A 20,281-nucleotide genomic window follows, 5' to 3' on the forward strand; every position below is an offset into this window, starting at 1 on the left:
TTTGAGTAGGAGGGGGGGATATATTATGAAAGTCAGGCTTCCTGATAAAACTCTTCCACTATTAGACGCATGGCCCGCCCTCACATGAGCACTCTTGTGACAGCCACCCTCCCCTGCTCCGTTGCCTATCGCTCAAACTCCTGGCTTCGAATAGGCAGTTCATTAAACCCTTAATCCCCTTAGAGAGTTCATGGAACAGGCCAGAGTTTTTTTTTTAAAGTACCCTTGCCTTTCCGAATCCCCCTGTGCCCCCTTTCCCTTTTCTTTTTGGCTGTCTTTCTTTGGAACCCCCCCGGTGTCGAGAGACCAGCTGCAGCCCCATCTCCTCCCCCGTTCGCTTGTATCTCCAATGCACAGCCGACGTGCAATACTCTTTCATCGTGTCTGCTTTATTGGCCGACTCCAGGCTGAAATCTGGAATCTCTGACCTCCTCTAATTGATGAGCTTATAGCTCCCGCTCGGCATCTCCTCACGCTCCAGGAGTTTCTCTCACCCGGAGGTGGACTCTTCTCCATCCCAAGTGAAAAAATGCCCAGTGGGGAATGTAGTTCACTGAGCACATTCCACAGACTTACAAACACTGTCTTTGGCATGTGGAGGGACTGATGTTCTCAAGCGTGTTCGGCTCAGGTGTTGCTATTTTAATATTGTCAGCTGGGTTGGGTCCTTATGCTAAGCTAGGCTAACTGGCTGCTTCCATCCATTCATTATCTATACTGTTTATAAGGTCGCAGGGGGAGCTGGAGCAAATCCCAGCTGACATTGGGCGAGAGGCTGGGTTCCCCCTGGACAGGTCGCCAAGAAATTATCTGTAAACCATCCTAAAGTTGCCATTTTTACATTTTGGAGTTTGGTCACCAGCGTATCACAGCGTTAAGATTAGAACCAAACAACCATTCCCACTCACATTCACACATATAGTCAATTAGTCTCCAAACCAAACCCCAATGTATGTCTTTGGACTGTGGGAGGAAGCCAGAGTGCCCAGAGAAAACCCACACACATACAGGGAGAACATGCAAACTCATGAAAGGCTGGGATTCAAACCGCGAACCTTGTTACTGTAAGTGCTGTCCACTGTACCACCGTGCCACCCCTGTGACAAGCTTCTAAACCATGTTTAACTAACCTTTTGATTCCAGCAAACAAAAATAATGCATGAAACCAAAAAAAAGTGAAAACACACTGAAACCAGCAGATGAAGTGCACTTTATCCTTCAACTCTTTTTCAGTGTAAATCCAGGCTTCAGCTTTGTGTTTGCATTTTCACATCACCCTGCGAGCCTAAAGGTGAACAAACAACATGCCAGTGTATACAGTATCAACATCCTGTTGCGACCTTATCAAGGCATGCATCTGGCACGCCGCTGACACTGAGCAGATCCACGCGATCGCTCAAATAAAAACCCATCGTGACCGCCCTGACCCGACACTAAATACACGTCGTGAGAGAGATGGGAGTTGATGGGAATTTAAAGCAAGCGCACCACAATAGACGAGCAATCTGACCTCCCCCTTTATTTCCCAGCGTGTGACTGATTCTCGTGCATTTTGCAAAAAGGGGCTGGTGAGCACCTGATCCTTAACCCCTCTAGGTTCTAAAACCACCCATTTACATCTGATAAGTGTCCCTCCTGCAAAGTGACAGATGATACTGGCTTCTTCTATACTGTCAGAAAGCGATACACACATGGAGGACCATGAGGTATGTAAATACACCATAAACCACTATTTTCAAAATAGAGTTGCCTGGTAATGAGAATATGTATCTGATCACTTTTCCCACAAGAGTAGAGTTCAGTTTCAGCCCTTGCACATCGTCCCAGTAGTAAAAGTTCCAGTTCTGGCTTTTAAATGTGTAGTCTCCAGACCCAACTGTAAACCAATACCAGTCAGTGTGAGCTGTAGGCCGCTGTCCCCAAAGTCCTCTCCACTCTGGAACCTTTTGGTCTTACAGCCCACACAAAACACATGGAATGCAACTTGCAATTTATCTCCTAACTTCCTGTTTTTTTCATCACCAAACCCACCGCCATCCTCCCCCGTCCCCCCTTTTTCCTCCTCTTCTCCTGATTCCTCAGGATTTTGTTTCTGCCTCATACTCACCGTTTAATTGAGTAGGTTAATCCTACATAATTATATCATGTTCCCGCTCAACTTTCCAGCTGCTTTGTGGTTTGTCCTATACGCCACACGGCTCCTCTGAAGGCACCCTTTGAAACCGAGCTGTTTGGGGCGGGTGAGTGGGATGCCATGTTGAGTTCCTGATGTGAATATGTGATAGCAGAAATGGACATGCTATTGTGGAGCGCTGTGGAGAAAGCAGAGCATCAGTATGCTCCATTATAGTCCCATTACACTTATCTCCCTGACTTATTACTCTACTTATTCAGTGGGCTTTGTGTGAAATCCCCAGGCAGTGGGTTGGAAAAGAACTTTGCAGCGCAGCCTTGTATGCATGGAAATAAACCAGGCCTCAAAATAACTACATGTCAGCTTGTCATCCAGTTTCCATGAATATTAAATCCACAACACCCAGACTGATGAACTTTAACAAACCGAGCAGGACATTGGTTGAATATGAAACACAGCACGCTCTCACACCGAGTCCTCGCTGCACGGCGACGACGGAGACGAGCGTTGCCATGGAGCCGGGAGTTGCTATGAAGCCAGTATGTTGTGAGCAGTGGTAGCGTCTGCGGAGGAAGACAGTGTGGTCTGTTTAAACTCCAGCCAGGACTCTTGCTGCGCTCACATGACCTTTCACAGGAATAAAACATGATCCACTAAGTGCTGTCCACTAAAGCAGGAGACAATACACAAATAATACTTAGCTTTATAGCAATCCCACATGTTTGTTCTACTCCTATTTGATCTGTTGCTGGTATGAAAGGAGAGACGGGATTCAGCTTGATGGGATTGCAACATTGGACCACATATGTTGCTTTTATATACAATATCTCATATGGAACAGCTGGTCTTTTGATATATGATATTCCTCCCAGTATTAAGGCTCTGCACACTGTATAAAAATGAATAGAATGGCACTCAGTAGAGCGCATACCTCCGCCAAGGCCCGACAGTCCCCTTTGAGACCAGGTTTAAATTCACTGGATCCAGTGCGTGTGTGTGTGTGTGTGTGTGTGTGTGTGTGTGTGTGTGTTTGTGTGTGTGTGTGTGTGAGCATGCGTGTGTACTTTGAGTGTTTGATGTGTGTGTGTATGTAAAACTCCATGAGTATATGCTCACATTTGTTCATCTGTGAGTGGGCTGTATGTGTTTGGCGTGTGTATGTGTGTGTGTGTGTGTGTGTGTGTGTGTGTGTGTGTGTGTGTGTGTGTGTGTGTGTGTGTGTGTGTGTGTAGCAGGAAGGAAATGCAGCAGGGGCTCTGGGACCCGATCGCGGTCTCGCTGTTCTTCAGGTCTTCAGTTCACGCTGAGGTGCAGGAATGTGTTGCCCGAGGTGGAAGGCGTGGCTCCAAACACTCTCCCACTGTCCTGTGGCACCTGTTTTTCAGATTAGCTTCCAGACAGACACACAGAGTGATGGGAGACAGCGGGACACAGTCACTGTGCTGTGGACACAAAACAGCTGTTACACAAACTCAACTAGTAAACTCTCCAGAATTTATCATTTGACATTTTGGATTTATGATTATTTGTCTTCTTGCCAAGAGTTAGAGGAGAAGATCGATACCAGACTTACTAAATATAAAGCAACAACCATGAGCCAGGTTAGCTTAGCTTAGCATAAAGACAGGAAACGGCAGGTTGTAAAATCAGACCAGCAGCATCTCTGAGGCTCATCTGTTAATACGCTATATCTTATTTGTCTAATCTGTACATGTTGTACATGTTCCAACCAGAAGGTCGGCGGTTCGATCCCAGTCTTCCCCATCTGAATGCTGAAGTGTCCTTGGGCAAGATAATGAACCCTGATTTGCCATTTAATCACTACTACAAAAATTAAGAATGAAACAACATGCTTATTAATGAGCTCTAGAAGTGCTAGTGTGAGTTGATGACGCCTTTGGACAGGGCAGAGCTAGCACTTTTCCCGTTCCCTGTCTTTATGCTAAGCTAGGCTAACACACAGCACCAGAAACCTGCAATAGCCAAGAAGAGCAAGTTGACGGGAAACCACCAACCGGATGTTGCGTACTGAACCAAAGCATGGCTGCCTACAGCATAAACAATACTTTCGTCTCCTGTACCAGGTGGACAGTATAAAAGGAGGACAAGCTTGTAGAATTGTGGGAACAGTTTGTGTGCTTGTTTAATGTGTCCTGTTGTTTGTCCAAAACATTACACAAACGGCGCTAGTACACCACCATGTTTGTTTTTATCCTGCAGTTACGTTTGATCATGCAAGTCTCTGGAATTGCCACTCAGAAAGCGTGTGTTCAAACACCAAGTATGTGGCGCTCCGTCTCGACTGCATCATCATGTGTGCATTCTCACGATCAAAAGATAAAGAATCAGTCACGTCTATTGTATTGTTCCTGGTCCCCTACGTTTTTTTTAAAATCAGTTACGATTTGATAACCCTCTAGTCTGCAGCAGGCACTACAAGTCACCTGTCTCATTCTGGAACACATGCCTCATGTCTCATACATGCCATGTAAAAACACACATGGGGCAGCATTTTTCTAGTTTGTTTGGTCAACTGCAAATAAACAAAGGCAGCGAAAGGAGGGGTCTCGCTAAAAGGGGCTAAAGTTCCAGCAATAAAGCAAATAAGTGTATCTCCCTAAAATCTCAAACTATTTCTTTAAAAGTTTTCTTGGCTAACCAAATAGTAACAACCCAGAGCAGAACCTTTGTTGGAGATGAATTTTTTAATGGAGTTATAACTTGATAGAAATGTACTTAGAACTGGGCAGTTCATTCCTCCTCCAGCCTCTTTTCAGTTTTCAAAGCACCAAGGAAAGAGAATAATCATTTTTGGAAAAGAACATCACAACCAGTAGTAACAAAAAATATCCTATATGTTACAGGAATGTGTGCTTGAGTTAATGATTCACTGAAGATTTGAATTAAAACACTGGCTGTTCAGTAGTGCACTCTCAGTAATATTAAAGGGAGTTCCTTCATGCAGCATTCCTTCCTCTGCCCATAGAGACACTTTGTGTTAAAACGAACAATTCAAAGCAGAGGAGTCGCAGGTAAAGAAAGAAATGTTTGAGGGGAGGCTGAGTTTGATCTGGCTCTGTTCCCAGAAGACTGATAACCTTGGGCAAAGTGCTCTGAGTCTGAAAGATTCAGAGAAGCAATAACCACTGCAAAACAATTCTAAAACCATACATTTATTATTCAACCTGTGCAGCTTTGTTGGGTATATATCAGGCAAGACTTTAAGGGAGAGGTGGATGACGGGGCTACCTCAATGGGGAATGACCTTTAGCCAGTCATAACAGGACGCTCACTGAGTTTTTCCTTCAGACCACCGAGTTATGAGGATTGGCTGCTGCACGAGCTCAAAAAGGTCACGGGAGCGTTTCACCTTTGTCAAGGTTTTTCCCCTCCTCCCACGGGACCGGTTAACTCTGAATTTGATACTTAATAACCTTGAGAAGACCACACCATCACTAGTGTGCATTGTTTACCAAAGGAGCAGTTGCCTGTGTCTGGGATCCTCTTTCAGAAAGTGCTGCATTACCTCCACGGGCACACTGCAGAAAAACAAAAACACGAGGCAACATGTTGAAAAAAACGCTGCGTATAGAGGCTTTGTATGGATCTGTGAGCGAATGGGTGAATATGACTTTTACTGTAAGGCACATATCCATCCCCTGTCTGCATATAGCATTTATTGTTTTCGTTCTGAACCTGCCTGTTTGGAATGGGCTGCTTTCTTGTCCTGTGTTAATGCTGTGGAGCCACTTCAGAATTATTCCTTGTCATTGTTGAGTGCTCCTCAAACAGTTCTACAATATACTGTTTCTTTTTATTGTTTGTGTGCTGGACGCTGTGTGCAGGGCTTTTTAAAAACAGTCTATTGTGCAGAGTGAAGTTAGAAATCTTTCTGTTCATCCTACCTGGTTTATCTGCAATGAAGATTTCATGGTGAATGTTAGTCATAAAATGAAACGGAATTTGCTTTATTACTATCGAAACAATCTTCAGACCCAAGTTCACAACTTTTCAAATTAAAAACTCTGTAATTCCGCTTGATATAAAGCATTGCAGCAACAAAACAAACATGGTGAAATTACTTTGTTGGGAAATTGCGAAAGAGGTGGTGATATTATGAATGTAAGTATAAAAGCAATATAAAACCAGTACCAACAGGTTCCTTGTATGTTCATACACACTGGTCCAATAAAGTGCTGCATAATTACTGCCCATATGCCATTTACGCTTAATTCTAGGTAACACAACAGCTTTTGTTGTTGTTTAAATATAAAAGTTTAAAGTTTTAATATCATGAGATGATGTGGAATATTGGCTCACAAATGTCTGGAAGTTACATTGACAAACTGGATTATTTATATCTACATTCACTTGATCCAATTGTTAACAGTCTCACTATTCCTCACCGTGGATAAGAGGTGAATATATGGGGCAGTAAATCTGATGCACGAGGCTGTGACCAGGCCTAATGTAATCTCGCCGACAGACCGTTGAATAATGACACAATCTGGAGGGTAACTGCAGTAAATCTGACCAGCACACACAAACACGAGCTCACTCCCACACTGCTCATCTTCCCTCCTGTGGCAAAGTGAGTTGCTATGATTTACAATGCTCCTTACAAAGCCTCCTTCCTGTCTGTGCGGCATATAGGCTGTTTGAATGGCCGACCCCTGCACTTCACTGGTTCCCCGAGACCTCCTGTAAACAAACGTTTTTTTTTTCAGTCTTTTGATCGGCTGTTTGCAGTCGATCCCAAGTAACCACATGGTGCCACTTTGTTTATGACTGGGCGTCGGTGACCGGCAAGTACATGTAGGAACATAAAAGGATGTTTTCCTTTTTTTATTGAGCACATGTGTGTTGGTTTTTGAAAGATAAACACGGTGGTCGTTGTCTGTTTGTTTTGAATGAGTCGAGAGTGGCAGATGGTTCAGATTTGAATGGTGGTAAAACTGCTATCACGTTAATAAACTGTGTGTGTGTGTGTTTAGGTGGTTGAGTTTCAACAGTAGAAGCAGTATGTGTGGATACTGTTTAACTGTACAATCCATGGACTGTATTTAAAGACGGATGACGTGTCTCCTCTTCCTCCCATCAGGCAATGAAGCTTAAATATCTCGGATACGAACGCCGCCATCTTGCACTTTATGACCAACCTGCAGCCGGCCCCCAGGTGGCGATCAAGACACTCTGGCTTCGCTTTTTGTCGTCCATCTTTATATACAATCTATGGTACAATCATTCAAATTTGAGTGGGTAGAACTGTTTAAATGTGTTTGAATAGTGATGAGTATCACTTTCAATTTCTACGTTAAAAAACATCACAACAGGTGTGGGTGTCTTTCCTGTGCAGGCTCTCATTTGTGAAGGATTTGTGCGGAAGTGTGTGAAAACCCACAGAGGCCCTGCCTGCAATGTGTGTGTTCAGCTTCCTCTCAAGCGAGTGCATGAATCCACTCCACTCCCCTTTAGTGTGTGTGTGTGTGTGTGTGTGTGTGTGTGTGTGTGTGTGTGTGTGTGTGTGTGTGTGTGTGTGTGTGTGTGTGTGTGTGTGTGTGTGTGTGTGTGAATACCTTTGTTTCCGACGAAAAAAGGGGGGGCTGTACTCTACAGACCTGCACATTTTCCACTCAATTGAATGGCCCTCTCAGATCATTAAGTGTCCATTCATTAGCGAGGGACACTGGTGGGGGAATCGGCAGCAAACCAAACACAGAGAGGCCAGGCTGGGGGGGGGGGGGCACTGTCCCTCACACTGTGGCCTGCAACACTGTGGGTGGCGGGAGCGTTCATGTGTAGCACCTGAGATGCCGTGTTCCGATGTGGTCGCAACTTCCATGTGAGCAGGCACAATCCAAGCTTTTAATGATTAACATTTTATCGTAAACTAGCATGGCTCTCAGTAGAGCATTGTCTAGTTTTTATAGTTGTTATATATTGGGGAAAAAAATGTAAATGTTGAAATAAACTTGTTTGTCTCTGTTTGTGCTGTGAAGTGCGGCTCGTGCTCGTATTTCCATTTATCAGACAGGTCGGACTGTTCCTGCGGCCCTCTCTCCTCTCGTCTCTCCACCATGAGCGCAATGCATGATGGTATATATTGCTCCGTTAGTGACCATCGGTTGTACACTATTTGTCCTGATCCATTATGGGAAACAATGAGTGCACCTCGTAGGGAATTAAAAAAAACGCTCAACCAATCATAAGTCCGTCTGAGCTGTCAATCATGTTGTCTCACCTTGGTTTTATAGCATCAAATAACTAATTAAAACCAGACTCATAGGAAAAATGAGCACTGAACTTCCTAAAATGACAGAAACCAACAATTTATTTGACTTGCACTGTCCCATCTGCTTACATGGAGGTGGCAGGGTTCATGACCTATACTGCAATCAGCAGCCAGGGGGCGTTTAAGGAGCTTTGGCTTCACTTTTAGGGAGCCATCATGTCGTCCATCTTTATAAACAGTGGATACATAATGAATGATCTCCCTCAACCCTGTCAGATGAACCTATGTTGTGCCGCTATATGCTATTTTAATTTCAGCTATTTTGAACATTTACAATTTGCTTCTTGCTACCTTACTAACTAGTTCTCATGCACTCTCAACACCCAGTGTGCAGAATCAACAAGTGAATATAATATAATTTCTGTATTTTCATAGTTGAGCTGATCCACAGTTTTTTGCTGCATGTGCAAAATGCACGTGTTGCTCAAGCAGCTGCAGAATCAACCCTTGAGGCACCCTGAGAATCACAGCTCAAGGCCGGGCAGCCCCTCATGTGAATCCCCTGTTTCCTAGACTACACGTCATTTTGTCATCCCTTCCCTGCGGACACCAGATCCAGTTTAAAGACCTGCAAGGGAGACGAGGGGGGGATGAGGATGGGAGGCAGCTCATCTCCTGGGGCTAAATGTTAATGCAGAAACTTACTCATGGTCAGGTGGATTAGAGCGTCTTGTAGACTGACGCACTTTGTTTCGACCTGACTTTACAGCCTGACTGACTCACTCTGCCACGTTTGATTTAGTAGAAATGACTGCAAGTTTACAAGTTGGAGATGAGAAAGCCTCATGGAGGTTTTTGTGTAAGCTGAGGAGGGAAAAAGTGGGCAGAACGGGAACTCCCAACATCTGCTGTGCTCAGGCATGCCCAGAAAAATGACAGCTCTCGACCCAGCGTGAACAAGCCCACCAAATAACTAGGTGGATGTTTCACACAGGACTGTGATTAACCTCTCTACAGAAGATTCCCAGCCAGACATTCGAGTACATACGAATTTTGTTTAAGACAAATACCTACATAAAGGTTGTGGATATCCTTTACGTGTGCGTCATAATGTTGTGACAGTTGAAACCTTATGAATTTAATATGTTATTATTAATAGTTTATAATTTATATGTAGTTTAAAAGGAGGTTTGGACATTTAAATGTCAGACGTTTTATCTAACCTGTCTTCTACATGTATGTAAGTCTTTTTCATCCTGAGATATTTGTATTGTTTTTACTGTTTTATTTTCAGTTTTGCACCCATCAAGTGTAAAAAACATGCTCACTCACTCGCTGTGAATTTTACAGACATTTGTCGGTTGTATTCTCTCATCGAGCTGATGAGTTGCACATTTTACCAGGGAGCTGACCGGAGAGGTTTGCCGATAATGCACGAAGCAACTGACTCAGACATTTTTGTTCTCACGCACAGTCCATCGGGAAAATGTCCACTGAAGCATGTTCTAAAACAGCTCTAGTGGAAAAAATTGACGATACACATTAGTTTGATTTAGATGTTATATTAGGGGATTTTTATATTCTCAAGATGCATATAAAGATTATTTTTTTTATTTGGAATCTTTAAAGACTGACTGTTTACATGATACTTAAGACTTGGTGTTAAAGCCACTTCTTTTCACACCATTTTCACAAGACTGTGATGAGGGCAGGATGAGGGTTCTGCTTTGCCAAAAAGCAAAGGGAAGGGAAAACATTTGATTGTGTTTTGATTGAGCGGTGTTATTCTGCTGGCAGATAATCAGCAGATAGAGGAGAGCAGTTTCAACTAGTCCTCCGTGCATCTCCGTCTGAGCCAAAACAAACAGGCTTGGATTAGGGTGGAGCTTCCTGTGAGAATCCTGGGAGAGGGCATCTCAAACTGGAAGACTCTCAGAGAGTGTATCTGTAACCAAGGCGACATATGCACTCTCCAGTGATAAGCACCAACAAGTGGGTGACAAAGGGGTGAAGGGTCAAGATGAACTGTGGGATACTGCGGACTCGGAGTCATGGGACACTGAGACATTCGCAAACATTAATGAGCATCACTGGGATAGAATTGAAATGATAGATTCTAAAATATGAATACACATGCTACAAATAAATCCTCAACCCCAAAGAAAGCTAGTTATTGCCTTGTGCATTCCGTTGGCTTGCAGCCCACTCACACAGAGGCCTCAGTGAATACGGAAGTTTGAGTGGACGGCGAACAAAGAGGGAGTAATCAAAGAGGTCTCTCTTTCTTTTGATCACTCCCTGAACAGCTGTTTGTGCAGGCCACTCGTAGCACTCACTCTTGGCAGAGTGGAGCCGGGGAACAGATGCATTCGTGTTAGTGAGGGGCTGCCAGGATGGGGACACTTGTGCGGATGCCTCTGTGCAGCATCTGGTGCCGGTGCCAGCTGACTGGAAATGGTGGAGAGGACCATTAGGAGGTGATGGACGGAGTGAGGAGCACCGGGTGGCAGCGGCTAGAGAGAGACGTCAGAGGGAGGAGAAGATGCCACACAACTTAAAGGAGACATACTATGTTCAAAGGAAAATTCATCATTTTAACGTTCTAACGTTCAGAAAACACATAATCTTCCTCTGTCCGTTGCTGTAGCTCCTCTTTTCAGCCTCTGTATGAAACACTAGGTTTTATCTCCTGTCTCTTTATGCCCCCCCTTCCAATAATGCCCGGTCTGCTCTGATTGGCCAGCTGGCCACCACTGTTGTGATTGGTCAACCACTTTCTGCACATGCAGGAAACGTCAACTTCCGCTCTCGCTTTACCGGGTGCTGCGATCGGAAAGTCAAAATAATCTCCTTTCCTAACCACTATTCCTTGACCCTGATGGAATATGTCACGAGGTCAAGGAAAGATGTGAAGGAGAAGATGTAAGGAGTTAGGAAAGGAGATAGGAAAGGAGAATCACAGTGTCGAGATATTTAGAGAATTCGAACAGCTCTTATTATGGCGGCTGCTGAAATACTTCTGGGTCATTTCATTTAGTTTGGAAGGTTCCTAAGCAAAATACTGTGGGAGAGAATACTTGGGGCTTTGAACGTTGCAGATGTACACAAAACACGATAATAAAACACAACACAGGAAAGAAGAACTGAAAAAGCATCATATGCGTCGGTCTTTAATAAAAAACGACGATGGACAGATGACACAGGAAATTATGGTTTTACAAAGAATGCGTCACATCTTTGTGAGGTCATCTTGTCTTATCTATATAAAACACACACACACACACATTAGTGGGTTGTCAGGCTGCCAGCTCACTGCGCTCACAACAGAGTCGGGCCGGACAACACAATTAGCACAGGGCACTGTTGCAAAAGCTGATTGACATGGAATGTTGTTCCAGGTCAGAGGCCTGTTGTCTCCATCCAGGAGGTTGTTTTGTTTACGTTCCCACATTTAATCAGATTACAGAATGAATATTTGTGGCACGGACATCAGGAGGTCTGAATACAATAACTTCATGTAACGCAAAATATATAATTTTTCTGACAAAGAGTCAAATACCATAAAGTACTTACTGCAATAAAATGAGCTTCACCAGTGTATTGCGACTGTGCTTTCTATTGATTCTAGCAAATCCTTAGATTTTTCAATATTGTTTTCAAATCAATAATATTGTTTTCACAATTTGATTTAATTTGATTATTATGCTTGAAAATGGTCTATTTTGTTAGTTTAACCTACATTTTATTTTAACATCCATCCAAATGATATGCTAGACAATATGAGAATATAATCAGTATCACCATAATATTGAATCACGACTCAGCCACAGGTTAAGTAAACAAATGTTTCTGTTTTACTTTATATTACAGTTCTGATAAAATATTATGAAAAAGTGCAAGATTCTTGTGATTTTCAGTGTGAGATGCAGATGTTTAGCTAAAACACAGAAAATGTGCACCTTTAATTAAAAACAAGCCTACGAACATACATATTCACAATAAATGTGACCAGTACTGAATATGTAACAGGGTGAGAGGAAGTGTGTTAACTGCTGAACATGACTGGAGAGAGACAAGTGTCATTAGTAACCCATTAAAGGCATCAGATGGCCGATAGCAGCAGAACCTCTCTGTCTCAGTGTGAGTGGAAGCAGCTCCGCAGGGGAACATTTAGCCGAGCTTTAGAAGGTGTTTTGGATATCTTTATGAATGTGTGTGTGTGTGTGTGTGTGTGTGTGTGTGTGTGTGTGTGTGTGTGTGTGTGTGTGTGTGTGTGTGTGAGTGAGTGTGTATTTAGGGAAAAGGTCATGCCCTTTTAACATCTGGCCACATGTGTATTCCATTAGCTTTCTGACTTCCTTCGCAACTGGGGACCCCTGGGACCACATTACTCAGGTCTTACCTGCATGGTTCTTTTCTCTGGTGGTTTTAAATGTGCAACACACACGCACACACACACACATGCAACATCTTTGCACAACACAGTGTCCTGGTGTGAAGCAGCCTGAGAAAAGCGCAGGGCCTTGGTTCCATGTAGCTGAGCCAATTTACAACACCGCTGGGAGGCTGGAACAATCATTTGTTCCAGGAAAATCTCAGATCACGTTGAGTATTTTTAGTTTGGAGGGATGGGAGCATTCAAGTAGCTGCTGGTTTCAGGGGAAGCCTTGTATTTCACTTTGTGCCATTATTCTGTTCATGCAGCTCAGTGTTTAGTTTGATGCATTTTTCTGTTCTTGTACTTAATAGACCTTAATAGATACTTAACAGTATCTGGAAACATTTGGAGTAAAGACTGACAAGAGTTTACTCATGAAAGAGGGAAAAGCATCAGGTGATTTTCATGTCTGCACACTACACTGATGGTTCAATGTCCCTGACTCATTGCCATCTTCTCTTTTTATCTCTAATCAGGACGGGAGAGGGAGGGAGAGCCAGAGAAAGAGAGAGTTAATAGACTTCTGAGTCTCCCACTCATGAGAGGGCAGTGACTCCCACTGTTCAATCAGATCAGCACAAACTAGCCAGTGGCGTTTCATTATCCCGAGGAGCTCGGCGCTGTTGCCTTGCGATTTTCAAAGGGAGATGAAATTGCGTGGGTGGTTGCGGGGGGGGGGGTGGGGGGTAGGAAGCGATGAACCGAGTTTGTTTAAAGTCTAAACATCCTCTGCAGTGTAGGTGTGTGCACACTGCTGCGCTGGTGGGGATCCATATGAGTTGTTTATTTGTGTAGGGGTTAAATACAGCATTCACTGTGGCTATAGACATCCTTATAGTTCAAGTCAAGTCAACAACCACAGTAGATCACAGTGCTGCAGGATAAAAGAAGACACGTTGTTGACACGTAGTTTTGTGGACTCAAACACGTCACCCACCCCTCAATCGGCATAGCGGTGAGTAGATAATGAGTGAATTCTCATTTTTGGGTGAACTATCCCTTTAAGATTAGTTAATGTGCTGGGTCAAAGATCTGAAGTTCAGAAGGTTTTAGGTCTGTACATGTTCAGTGTGTGTGTGTGTTTTTTGTTACTCTTCTATAACAAACAGGTGCAGCGCATTTCTGAATGTAACCTGCAGCCCCTTGAAGCTTCCCCTGGAGCACAGGAAAACCGAATGTGCAATATTCCTCTTGAGCGCTTCATAACAGTCTATGAAGTCTGGATCAGGAAGGCCGGAGCTGATATTTTCAAATTGAAAAACCCGAGTGGAGCTGCGGGGGCGAAATGCTGAGAGAGAAAATGTCCATCCTGTACTTGAAGTGATACGTTTTCAGCCTCCGTCGTCCCGTCAAGGTCCCGAGAAATGTACGCAGACATACCAGTCTAGTATGTCTGCGATTCTCACAAAATACTTTGTGTCTCAGGGTCACTGCCATCAGTGTTTCTCTGTTCGGCCTAAAGCACTTCCCTTAATCACACTGATAACTGAGGAAGATTTGAGCAGTTTAAAATTGGAGGGGAAATTACTTTCGCTGAAGGAAAATGGCTTCATTTGTAAAGTACAGAACAAAAGCTTTTATTTTATTTCATTCTCTAGACAGTGATTAGACCTAGTTAGCCAGTAATTGCTGGGTTTTCACTGTGCCGGGTCTGAGCTCTTGTTGGAGCCGAGCCAGCTGCTCCACTTTTTACCCACTGCCACAAGAAAAAGTACAAAACATGTCCCCAAACGGTGTCTCGTGTTACTGCGAGGTGAGCGTTTTGATTGGTGGACGATTGGTGCAGAGGGTTCATTGGACTGTGAGCAGGATAGATTTTCACCTGAGGATGAATCCCATTCTCAGACGGAAAAAGACCTTTATTTAAGGTAAATATTTGTACTTTAAACAGACACCAGATCACACAATGAACCGATATGTCTATGAGTTGAAACAACGTTTGATATGTTTCAATATTAATCTTATTCCAACCTTAAGAGGAGCCTGGTGTTGATACACACGATTATTTTTGCCTAAACTAATGCACAGTTATAAAATCAAACATTAGTCACACACACACACTACACCGTCATAAACAAACACTGGACAATGATGGGTTACATTCTTTTATATTGTCTCTCCTTCATATATTTTCACCATGTTTTTGTGATGCACAGAACATGTACATCTATATATACATATGCACATATTTACAAACACTATTGAACCACATTGAATTGTGAGACACAGGCACCATCTAGCGGTTGTTCTGTGATACTACAACAGCCCAATAAAAGCAGCTTTCTTACTCTACAGTCATACAATCATCTTTGAGGCTGTGTAATGGCGCCCCCTACCGGCGAGAGATGGAACATGAACAACTTGGAAAAACAGACACGTGACTCCAAAGGTCAGTGACAGCGTTTAAATACTTTCTACTAATAATACAAGAAAGGTTTGTCTGAGTCCAGATTCAGAACAAAGTCTTTGCAGGACACAAGTCATATATATTGTGCTTTAAAGTTGGCTTTTGTCATTGACAGTGGGTGGAAACAAAATCTAAAAATACCAAAGTTTAATTCGGACAAATTTAATAAAGTAGTGGGTCCAAACGCTTTGATCTTATCTTTTAGGTGTGACTCTAAATTCCTGCTAGAAATACATTTTTGGGGGGTCTAATTTACAATTTGGTGAACTGACCCTTTAAAAGGCCACTTCAGTGCTACACACATTTACCAGTAGATGGCGGTAGTTCATCAAACATTAGGGGCTAAAGGGGAAAATACAGGTCAAATCAGCGTGTCGTTTATAAACATGAGATTACAGCTTTTGTGAAGTTTGTAGATTTAACAATGGAGAGTGTGACAAAAATACATTTATACGTATTCAGCTGTATTAATCTGCCTCTATCTATTTTACAGTGAAGAAACTAAAGTTACCTATGATAGTTATAGTAGTTCATAGTTATCTATGAAGAAATACAGCAGGGGGCGCTGCAGACCGTGCTTTCGACTGACAGCAAAAGACGCAGAAAATATTGGAGAAAATGTTATTTCTCCGTGTTTGTTTGAAAAAAATAAAATAAAAATTAAGTACTTTTAAAAAAATTTTTTAAATGAATCATGAATAAATTATTTTCCTTTATAGCCTGTACCTCCAACAATAACACAATCTCCTTATGAACAGTGTGAATCCAATTTGCATTCATATACACACACACACACACACACACACACACACACACACACACACACACACACACACACACACACACACACACACACACACACACACAAACAGGCAGAGACACACACGCATACACTCGGGACACTAGGCTGCAGAGGAATTCTTTCTCAGAGGAGAGTCTTTTGCCTATCTGATCCATCTCTTTCACGTTAAGTTCACTGTCCGCTAACACCTTTGAATGACAATGGCGGTGTGCGAGTCTGACTGGCAGCCTTTCAATGGGCTGAATAAAGTGTGATCTCGAGGCACTGTTAGGAAAACATTGCATAAAACAATTAAGGTGACGGTCTGGCTGCAGGATTGAGGTTTTTTAGAAAGCCTCTGGGTCACCATTGTGCTGCAACACCTTGGTGCCAGCCTGAGGACGATAAGGATGTTAGTGGGTAAAAAAAAGGTGCGTGTGTTGTTGGACTGACAGGCCCAAAAAGTCTGTGGAGCCACATGCTCGATCAGTGAACAGGTATATGCAAATATACAGCAGAAAAAACACTCCTGGTTGGGAGGTATGCGTGCAGAGGCGCTCTCGGCTGAAGGCTGGGTTTCACCACGACCTCGCCTGGAGCGTGGAAAGGGGGGGACGCGCTGCAGCCAATGGGAAGGCAGCATCCAGCCCAGCTCTCTATAACTCTGTGTCACAGAGCTGAGCGGTGGCACAACTAAGTTTCCGCAGTTAGGATCGTTTCAGTGGACTATAGGCTCTCTGAAAAGCCGTGCGTAAAGAGCGCGCACACATAGAGACTACTAGTTCTTCATTGCGGATTGAATTTTTGCGAACTCCACGTCAAACAGAAATCCACCCGTGGACTTTTACTCTGGAGGGCTGCTTTCACCATGAGCGCCGGACAGACGTATGAGAAGAAGATAGCGAGCATTTTGACCGACCTGCCTGGATCTATGAGCTGCCACCCGAGCTCCAAGGACTCCCCCACTTTGCCCGAGTCCTCGGTGACGGACATGGGCTACTACAGCGGACAGGCGGCCCTGGGCCACCACGAGTATTACCAGGGTCAAGCGTACGGACAGCCCATGAACTCTTACCACCATCAGTTTAACCTGAACGGAATGGGAGCCGCGGGAGCGTACGCCACTAAATCTGAATACCCATACACGAATAGCTACAGACAGTACGGACATTACAACAGAGATCACCTGCAGGCCTCGCCTCCAAGCTCAGGTAAATATTGAGACGCTCTCCTGCTTATTCTGCTGCGATCGTCTTTAGTGTGCATGGTTTTATCTGTGCGTAAAAGTCAGGTCATCTGTGCGGACTGTGCGAGATCTGCGTAAAAGAGCCCTGGTTGTATGGAAATACAAGTCACACGTCTTATTTATTATTTAATAAGTTTGATTGAACATTGGCAATGAATTAGTCAAACCAGATCACATGTTTCATTTACGTTTCATGTATTTATGTTGTGTTCATGTTTAGCTCACAACGTCAGTGAAATAAAAGTCACTTGGAAGGAAAAGGAAAAAACCCAACACTCCTTCAGGGTCTGGTGTTAATGTCATGTTTTAACAGTCTGCCTGGGAATGAGTCACTAACTGCTGACCATAAAATAATAATGATTTCATTAAAGCTAATAATTTTCACCCTATTCATTTGATCACGTTTACACTGGCAGGCCAAATTGGAGATTTGACAAAATAACATCATCCTGGTTGCGTGATTTAGTTTTGACTTTTGTTTTGTGACATTTGTTTTTTGGCCAATCTTTGAATTTGCCAGTTGACCCATAAATATATTTAAAAAACATCTACTTCTTAGAATTTACATTCCGTCTAATCTGAATTACGTAGCAATTGTCCTTTTTAATTCATTGTAGCTCAGAGATTTATACTTTAAAAATGCTACTGAGTGATCTGATTTATTGATTTATTTCTAATGTATTTTTTTTTTTTTTTATTTGTAGTGAAAGAAGAGCCAGAGCCCGAGGTGCGTATGGTGAATGGAAAACCGAAAAAGATCCGCAAGCCGAGGACGATCTACTCCAGCTACCAGCTCGCTGCCCTGCAGAGGCGCTTCCAGAAGGCGCAGTACCTCGCACTGCCCGAGAGAGCGGAGCTGGCGGCTCAGCTCGGCCTTACCCAGACACAGGTGAGCTTCCTGACCCGGTGCTAACACTTGATATTACATAATCCATGAATGCTTATAGAGTGACGCGAGTCAGAAGTCCCTAATATTGTCAGCAATTAGCCCTGTTATTATCCATCAGGGCGTAATTAGGCACACAGGAGGTTGGACGTGTGTCTCTTAGTTTGAAGTAATTAAGTCTAACAATTAAAATGCTCAGGGAAATATTTATATCTATATATTCATCTACTCAATATAAAAGCAAACATTTATTTAAAAAATAATAATAATGAGTAGCTCTTCATATTAGAATTTTCAGTTGCATTACAATTAAAGTACGCGCTTCTTTCCCAGGTCAAGATCTGGTTCCAGAACAGGAGGTCCAAGTTCAAGAAGCTGTACAAGAACGGCGAGGTTCCCCTGGAGCACAGCCCCAACGCCAGCGACTCCATGGCCTGCAACTCCCCGCCCTCCCCCACTGCCGTCTGGGAGAACAGCACCCCTCAGGGCACCCCGATCAGCAGACCTCAGGTCCCACAGCCGACGCACAGCTCGTCGCCGCCATACCTGGAGGATTATAACAACCACTGGTACCAGCAGGGATCACACCTACAGCACCCGGGCACCGTGCACCACCCAGTCCCGCAGCAGAGCGTGGGAGCTGTTTATTAACAAAGACTCCAGAGCAGATTGATCTCTCCAGATTTATTTTATTTTTTCTCCAAACGAGGTTGTCTCCACAATGACTCTGCAGAGCAAACTGGACCGGGAGCAGGCCTGAAGTGAAACATTGCGTTCTTTATTTTTTTTTCTGGATGATCAAGAATGTTTCAGAACTGGGTTTTTTTCCATTCACAAAGCACATAAGGGATTTCTGGTCACTTGTGGCAGCATATTTAACGGATATCTGGCGTGGTTTTTAAATTATTTATCGCTTATGTTTTATTTCCTTAACTTCTTTTTTATGTAAATGAATAGGCCTATGCAACGTTTTTTTTTTTTTAACAAATAGCCTATAACCACAAACCGAATAATGACAAAACTGTGCAGTTGATCCATGCTACAATCAAATCATGCATGCGGGTTTGTAGATAGCGCCTAAAGAAAAGGAAAAAAAAAACACTCAGGTCATATTTATATGGATTTGTACAAAACGTCGAAGGTTGTAAATATGTGTTTATATGCAGAACCACTATGATCATATTTGTTTGAAACGGAACGACTGCACTGTGGTGCCTCCAAAAACCATTTTTATATTCATGTAATTAGTCCACTTGTTGCCTTCTTGTCAATTGAATAAAGGTGTTAATTGCATGTTGTGTGTCGAGCGCCTTTATAAACAGCCTGTTTTTCAGCCGCCTCTCCGGAACAAACCGTGCAGAGAATTCACTGCAGTCGTGAGAGGCCCGTGCCACCTTAAAACACAGTGTTACAAACGAAAGGAAATTTATCAAAGGAAAAATCTATTTACACAAAAAAACGTCGTCACTGCAAACCAGTTTAATTCCAGCATTATTTTGTGAACCTACTGAAATCTAAAACACCACACAATTTAATCAATTCAAAAAATTCCTGTATATAGTGGAAGGAATTTTATACTAATTATTATTTAATTATAACACATGCACATTTGTAATTATTATTCATCCACCTGAACACTGACACACTGGTCATGACACACTGGGCAGTGGTTTAGTCATGCGCATTAAAGAAGTGTTAGTGTGTTAATGTTCGTGCACCAGGTAGTTCATATTTTTATTTAAAGTTCGTCCATCTGTTTTGTTTTTGCAAGATCTCTCTTTATATGTTCAATAAGACCCTATACGTAGGCGTTTATATCATAGTCTCTAAACCCCAACCACTGCGCGCTCTGCCCAGTGACACAGGTTCGAACGGCTGCAGTGCACCGAGCTGCTGAGCGCGCTGCGTGCAAAGCTCTGCAGTAGGAGGCGACACACATGCAGACATGTTGGAGTCACTCGGTTTTATTACTGTTCTGTTGCCAGAAAACAAGAGGGAGAATTCAGCTCGTTGCACAAAGACGCAGAGAGACAGAGAGAGAGAGAGAGAGAGGAGGAGGGGGTGGATGGTGGTGGGTGGGGCTGGTCTGGGGGTGGGGGCAACCAGTGGCCTGGGGGGGATCTCACACGCACACGCACGCGGACGCTGCAGGGGGGA

At 43.4% G+C, this 20,281-nt stretch overlaps 1 protein-coding gene across 1 annotated transcript; it reads left to right on the forward strand.

Moving 5' to 3' along the window:
• Positions 1-16,660: 16,660 nt before the first annotated feature.
• Positions 16,661-19,414, forward strand: dlx3b (distal-less homeobox 3b). The gene is made up of 3 exons (XM_034571073.1): positions 16,661-17,203; positions 17,943-18,127; positions 18,458-19,414. Exons 1-3 carry the CDS (start codon positions 16,861-16,863, stop codon positions 18,773-18,775), a joined length of 846 nt encoding a protein of 281 aa, XP_034426964.1. The 5' UTR covers positions 16,661-16,860; the 3' UTR covers positions 18,776-19,414.
• The last annotated feature ends 867 nt before the right edge of the window (positions 19,415-20,281 follow it).

Source organism: Hippoglossus hippoglossus, chromosome 19 (genome assembly GCF_009819705.1).
Source record: "Hippoglossus hippoglossus isolate fHipHip1 chromosome 19, fHipHip1.pri, whole genome shotgun sequence".
Classification (NCBI taxonomy): domain Eukaryota; kingdom Metazoa; phylum Chordata; class Actinopteri; order Pleuronectiformes; family Pleuronectidae; genus Hippoglossus; species Hippoglossus hippoglossus.